At 39.6% G+C, this 7521-nt stretch overlaps 1 protein-coding gene across 1 annotated transcript in view; it reads right to left on the reverse strand.

Annotated features, from left to right (window-relative positions):
• armc2 (armadillo repeat containing 2) overlaps positions 1 to 3521 on the reverse strand; it is a 30152-nt gene extending 26631 nt beyond the window's left edge. The window contains exons 1-3 of the mRNA XM_062550856.1: positions 3232 to 3521; positions 2550 to 2622; positions 1 to 4 (exon numbers count right to left, since the gene is read on the reverse strand). The exon at positions 1 to 4 is cut by the window's left edge and continues 186 nt beyond it. Coding sequence (XP_062406840.1) covers positions 1 to 4; positions 2550 to 2622; positions 3232 to 3443 — 289 coding nt within the window. The 5' untranslated portion in view covers positions 3444 to 3521. The remainder of the gene's footprint in view (positions 5 to 2549; positions 2623 to 3231) is intronic.
• Between the last annotated feature and the right edge of the window lie 4000 nt (positions 3522 to 7521).

Consider the following 7521-nt stretch of genomic DNA (forward strand, 5'->3'; position numbering starts at 1 on the left):
GCTTCTGGACACACAGGGCAGGGACCGCACCGAGGAGATGGACAAACACACATTACGTCATACTCTGCACAAGCCTTTCGGCTTGACTCAGGACATTTACAGGGAAATATAATAACTAGGGCCGGGACTTTAGCGCGTTAATTAAGATTAATTAATTACACAAACATTAATGCGTTAAAAAAATTGACGCATTTTAATCGTATGCCTATTTATTTTTGCACCGCGGAATGTTTCACACTGGATGAGTTTCAGACGGACCGATTATACTGGAGCACCAAGTAACGCGCATGAGTTCGGTTCAGACAAAACAAACCACAGTGGCACAGTGAACAAAGAAGCTGATGTGACCGCGTTGGTTGGCCCCGTGGATGGGAAATGTTGTTACAAAAAACGAACGGATGGAAGCGTAGATAAGAGCATGGTTGTGTGCAACCTATGCAACAAGGACGTATCACCGCAGGTATCACCTCAGTGCAAAACATAAAGCAGCTAGCTGCTAGCGTGGACAAAGTATTGTGATACTCCAGACACTTGAGGGAAACCTCTGAGCTTTATTTATTAAACAAATAGCAACCGAGTTGCTGTTACAGCCACAACTCACGCTTATAACAGTAATCCACCGCACCTAATTCCATGTCCAACTTTCATAGACCGAAAAGAAACTTCACACTCAGAACCGCATACAAGCACACACGCACACACGTAAACTCCGCCCCCCAGTTCCCCTTAAAGGGACACAACAATTTCATGAACTCAACTCAAGGTAACAGGTGACACAATTAACAGGATATCACAGTATTATAGTTTACAGAAGGTCTACCTATCTATAGGCTACATGAATTTCTGAAAATGTACTATTTCTAAATATGGTATTGCTACACTTTATGGCAAAAATTGCACTGGTCTATTGGACTTATTAATAAACAATATTTTTGTTGCTTAAGCTTAGGCCTATGTATTCAGTAGTAGGCTATACTAAAAATCCATGTGAAAAAAAAATACTTCTCACTGTTCTCAGGTCATATATTTATATACAATTAAAATGCGATTAATTTCGATTAATTAATTACAAAGCCTCTAATTAATTAGATTAATTTTTTTAATCGAGCCCTAATAATAACGTAGAGAAATGCATTTGCAAAATCATGTATGTAAAAGATAGCCTGCGGACAATATAGACAAGAGGAGAAATACAATATTTGAACCATACAGATGGAGCAATATGTATATATATAAAATAATTAACTACATACTTATGTATAATATATCTATATAATGGGTGTGGCAGAGCAGCGGTAAAGTCATCGATTGACAATCGGTCAGTCTCGGATCGACTCCCGAACCCCCCGTTGCAAGACCGTGTCACTTTGGATGAAAGTCTCTTGTAAATATCAGTCAACTTTAACTTAATCTAGGCCTACACTCTGCATAATCTGTACAATCCCTTTAGTGTGATTCGGAGCATGTATGGAGAAACACGAGGAAATACAGTACTGTACATGAGCAGAAATTAAGACATACAAGAACACACAGAAACACATCATTGCACCATCGAGATGGAAAAATATTTACGCAATCTGAACAATGCTTTTGTTGTGTGACAGATTATCTGTGAAAGACACATAAAGAGAAGAGCAAAGATTGTATAAAGAAGTGGGAGAAAAGAGCAACTTGATTTGGAAACTGCTAAATTAGTGTGTGTAATGTTTTTGCTGAACCAGAGAAAGGACATGGCAAGAGGCTTTTTTATAAACAAACAAGTCAAACTAATGGACAGTTGTGCAGAATATTTTGAGATGTGAATCAAAACATTTATGGGAAGACATGGTGAAAAGCAGTGAAATACATGAGAAATATGACTCACTATAATATAGAGGTTGGCCAGATGTTTTTGATTGTACTGTTGGATGGCATTGTTCGTCTATGTCCCTGACTTGTGTATTTGCCTGCCTTGCTTTTGAGTGTTGGGAAAGATTCAAGGTGTCTTTAATAATGAATGTTTTTCTGAAATGCTCTGGACACCAAAAAAAAAAAAGAAAACATAGCACCATGTGGACATACAGACGAGAGAAAAGAGTGTAATAAATGAAGTGAAAAAATTGAAGAGGATGCTGATCAGTTGGCTTGTGGAATGCTGTTTTGCTATCATGAAAGCAAAGTAAGTGGTGAGAATTATACAGCAAACTAACAATGTGCAGAATCCTTTCAATGTAGCGTAATTCAGAACATTCTGTGAGTTTATTTTTTTTTTATTTTATTTATTCCCATGTATGGAGTTCTGAAGGGACAGGCCAGGTCACCTTATATGAACCGATCAAGAGAGACAGAGAATAAATATGTTATAATTTTTTCCTGCTCTGTTCTTCTGTTCTTTCTTACATTTTGGCAACACTAAACGAGCAACACTAATTCTTGGCATGCCAGTTCAGCTCTTTTGAATAGATTCAAATTGACACCATATAGGAGTGAGAGCAAGACACAGAGAGTTTGTGAGAAAGAGAGAGGGAGAGAGAAAAAAAAAAAGAGAGAGAGAGAGAGACTTTACTCACATGGTCTAAGGGAGAGAGCCGTGTCCCAGAGCCTGGCCTTGAGTCTGGCGCTTCAAAGTTGCGGGCGTGCAGACTGTGGGTGTCACAGATTCAAATAAAATACAACACCAGGGTTCACCCTCGATATACGCATGGGCCACATGATATACCTAACTAAATAACGCAGAATGGCCTCAAATACTCAAATACATAAATTACGCAATTTTGTTAGGGAATACAGACTGACTGATCTGAGAACAATGTGGTGTCTAGTCTACAGTGTTCTCATCTAATTATGTCATCACGCAAGATCAGCTAATTCAGTGTATTCAGTGTACCGTCATTTCCCAAGTATTAACCGCGGCTTATACACTGATTTTGCAACATTTCTTCAGCTATGAGGTTAATACATGGGGGCAGTTCACATGGTATTAATATGGTTAATATAGTTTCTTTTAACTTGCATAAAACACTGTCCCGTGTCGTATACACAATGCGGTTAATACACAGGGAATTTCTGTATTCAGTGTCTCTCTCCAAACCTAGAAATATAGACGCCCCTAGCAGATTGAGCCCTGCTATGGTGAGTTTCTAGACCCTGCATCTTGATATGGGTCCAGCTCACAAGGCTATCTCTCTCCATCTACTTGTATCAAAAATGCCATCATGACAGCAGAGGGGAAGGGAGGACAGACCGACTGACCTGAAAACAGAGGAGGGGCGCCCATCCCGGGGTCGAGAAGATCCCTCCCCAAACAGCTGGCGGTGTTCATCTAGTGGGGTGAAAGGTCGCTGGGTGCGCAACGTCCGAAGTGACTGTCGGGCCTCCTGCACTATCTCCGCGCTGGTCTTGGGGCCGGGGCCGGGGCCGGGGGTCCGGTAGAACGGCTCCTGACCGTCACGTCTGCGCTCCATTGCTCAAAAAACAGCGGTTTTGGATCAAACACACAGTGAGAGCAAAGACCTTCAAAGGTCTAAAATACACACCATCGCCCTGCCACAATCCAGGACCTGGGGAGAGCCCTACATGATTCAAAAAGAGGAATGGAATCAGAGTGCAAAAATAACATATACAGCTAATTCAACCTGCGGGCAAAAAGCAAAGTCTGCCAACACGTCAAATTCTTGTGTACAGATTACAGCACTACTATCATGTGGGAGTTTTGAGCTGACTCATCAATGTTTGTGCTGATGGTTATACCCATGGTGTTAAATTATCAAATTGATTTTAGCTATTAAATTAGCTTTAGTCTTAAGTTTTGCACTCATTCAATAAGTGTTCTAAACAGGTCACAGTGTCTAATATAGCCAGTCACCAGTGTTACACAGAGGTCTGCTATTTTTTGAAGCAAACTTGTCTACTATTTGTAAGAATTGCAAGCATACGCTTAGAACTATCTTTATTAAAAGCATTGCCTTGCCATTTATGGATATTTTGTAGACATAGGCCATGCTCTTTATTAAATGTGGCTGTACTGTACTGTAGTGTACTGTACTGTACTGTACCAAAGTACTGTACCAAAATGTGGAGAAACTCCAGTATGAGAAAACCATGCATTAATATCTCAATTAATGTTATTTATTTCAGTTGGCACTTCAAAATGCATTACTATTTTATGAGAATATACAAACTAAAAAAACTAAAAACTGTCCAAGACAACAATACCATAACCAGTGGCTCACGTCTAGGCCCATCAAATTCTTAATCACAATTTCAACATTGTAGGCCTAGAATTTGTTTTCTACAATTACTCTGAATTTTATAAACGTCTAGGAAATAATGAACATGTATAATAAATGAATAATAAATAAACAAATAAAATACATTTGAAAAGACATCCAACATCACACTCTCAGACAACAATATGACAACATGAGACTTTTAGGTAGTCTTTTCACATTATGTATCCAAAATAAAGATTCAACAGGCGTCCCAAACGTAAACTGCCATGAGTTTGCTAGGCTACAAATCTTTAGAGAGAAGTTATGAGAGCCCTGCAGGGTAGCTGCGCTCGCTCACAGCAGGCTCGAGCTCATGCCTGTGACAGTCCTGCGCGTGCATAGCTCGTCGCCATGGTGACCAAATGTAGCGGTTGTATGAGAGTGCTCAAGTATGACAACAAAAGTGAATGGATCTTTGCTACCAAACACGCATTCTCACAAATAATTATAGTCTATAAGATAAAGACAAGGCGTAATTGACAACCTTCAATACTAAAAGCTTATATGAAAAGAAAACATTTCCACGGCTACTGGAACGAGATGAATGTTCTGCACTATGCCAGACGAATTCGTTATGGGAAGCTAACATTAGGGGTTATACTGGTTAGCTTGCCTGCTAACCAGCAATTTCCTGAAACAAAGCTGTTACCCAAAGTCCAGTGTCTGTTTGTCAACAAAAGGTAATTCACCACATATCTTGAAATGCACTCACCTGTTGTTGTTGTAGTTCATTTATGCTTAAAACAGTCCGTGTTGTAACTAATTAACGTTACACTCAACATAGAGTAACTGACACTGCTGCTCCTCCACAATAAGTATCTCGCGCCTAGTTACCTCTTTACAACGAGGTCACATGACCGGTTCCCAGTGCTTCTTCACCCTCGAGCACAAGCTCAAGGAAGTGTCTACCTCTCGGCTACATGTAGGCTACTGTAAGAGAATACAGACAAACTTCTAAAGACTTTGGTACAGTCTGTTTGAAGGCAATTAAACAGTGTCGACTTATCTGTTTGAGTTATCCAGGGTGTTTGTGTTCGTGACAGACTAGGCCATTGACAGGTGCCATGCCTAATAGGCTATAGCCTTGATGGGCCTCAAGAAGAGTCATGATCTATCACCAGGCCAGTAGTCTAAGGTTAGGATGGTGCTACTTATGAACACTTTTAAGAGCAATATCTAATAGAATGTTTTTTATATGAGCACTATATTTCATTGACATTTCAGTTATTCTCGATGCACTACTCTCTGTGATAAATGAAGTAATGGAATATAAATTATTACTATTGCTCAATTTGTGCCCCACCTGAGGTGGTGGTGCCTCTTTTTTGCTAATGCAATTGATTGCAAAAACAATGCATGCATCATACGCATATAACAGACAACAAATATGATTTGCCTGTGAAATCTGCTGAATAAACCCACCATCCTTCTAACATTAGGCTACTGTGAGGGGAATAGCATAATAAACTAATTTGCATAGGCCTATGAGTACAAAGTAGTCCACTGAAGAACTTAGCCTGCGCATGGGTATACACATCATCTATGGAACACTAATATACTGTATATTCAGGGGTGCACATATTGTTAATAAATTACCATTCATATTTGCTCTGTGGTTCCCCAATCAATAATCTGACCTTCCTCTGCTCATCCACATCTTTGGATACACATGAGTCAGCAGCTGGTACATTCCATGCAAGTAAACATCAAGTGATTATAATACATTTAAGAAAGAAAAACACACACAAAGTTTGTGTATAGAATGGGGAGAATTTTATTGGCACTATTGACAGAAGATAGCAAAAACAATTTTAAACATAGAATGTAATTTATGCACATAATAAACAGAATCATATTGAAATATGCACGCACGCACGCACGCACACACACACACACACACACACACACACACACACACACACACACACACACACAGCAAGTACACAACAGATAGGGCTAAAACAAATTATTATCATTTTTTTATGACTTTTGATTTTTCCCTATTAAACAGATATTTGTTTGACCGATAATGTGACATTAAATGGCAACTGTTGACATTTTTTTTCCCCAAAACCCAAGACTGATCCTCAAATGCCTTGTTTTGTCCACATACCAAAGAGTACTGTCAATGAATACTCTTTGGTATGTGGACAACAATGTGTCCACATATGTGTGATTAAGTGTGGAGTAATCGACTAGTTGTCACATCCCAACTGCAGACCATTGATTACTGATAACTGTTAACATGTGCATGTCGTTTGCATGGATGACTCTTATGGTGGCATCATGGATCAACGAATGCATAGCCTAAGCTCGTAATCATGTGCTTAAATGTCCCATGAAAACTGTTCAGATCACAGAGGTCTCTGCTGTTGCAGATATTGTGAACTAGCAAGTGCAGCATTTACTCAGTAACCAAACTGGAATTGCTGTAATGCTCACCCGCTGACACACACATACACATAAATACAAAATGGCCTTTGTGAAATGTGCAACATCAGCAAAAGTAAGACCGTCCTATGCTCAGCGTTGTATCTCGTCCTCCATTTTAAGCTTCTGTTTTTTTTCTTGTCCGTGGACAGCTCAAAATGAACACATTTGTGTTTTAGTAAATGTTTAACATGAATGGCACACTTGCATCTATATTTCACGGGCATTATTTTAAAATTAATGCATATAAGTTGTTGTTGTTTACAACGCATCGAGAAGATCACTTGTAGTGAATTGTGCATGTCATGGCGGGAGAGATTGCATTGGCATCAATGCACTGATCGTCAGTTGATCTTCAGTGTGGCGGGTCATGTCTGTCGCTAACGTTTTTTTCTTTTTTTTTTCGGGCTGTTAAACTTGCATTTTAAAACTTTATTGATATAGTACAACACTCTGAACACTTCCTGATACATTTCTTGATTTTTTTTTAAAATTCCATGCAGACAGCAAATGGCGTTTTTTAAAACTGCGTCACGGGCCAGGCATTAACAGCTAGAAGATTTACCTTTTTGGCCACCATTTGAGGATTCGCGAGAAAGTGACGCAGCAATTAAACAAGCAAGAGACAAAATGGCGGAAGACCCATGTCACGTTGGTATGGTACCCAATTGCCCCCGTCTTCCACAAGGTGTAGTTTTTTTAAAACTGTGTGTGTGAGAGTGTGTGTGTATGTGTGAGTGTGTGTTTGTGTGTGTGTGTGTATGCATGTGTGTTTCACAGACCTGATTCCTCTGTGCCCTTCCACTGTTGTGCAGTCCTCCGGCTTTGCAATCTGTCCACT

The sequence above is a fragment of the Sardina pilchardus genome, chromosome 12 (genome assembly GCF_963854185.1).
Source record: "Sardina pilchardus chromosome 12, fSarPil1.1, whole genome shotgun sequence".
In the NCBI taxonomy this organism is placed as follows: Eukaryota; Metazoa; Chordata; class Actinopteri; order Clupeiformes; family Clupeidae; genus Sardina; species Sardina pilchardus.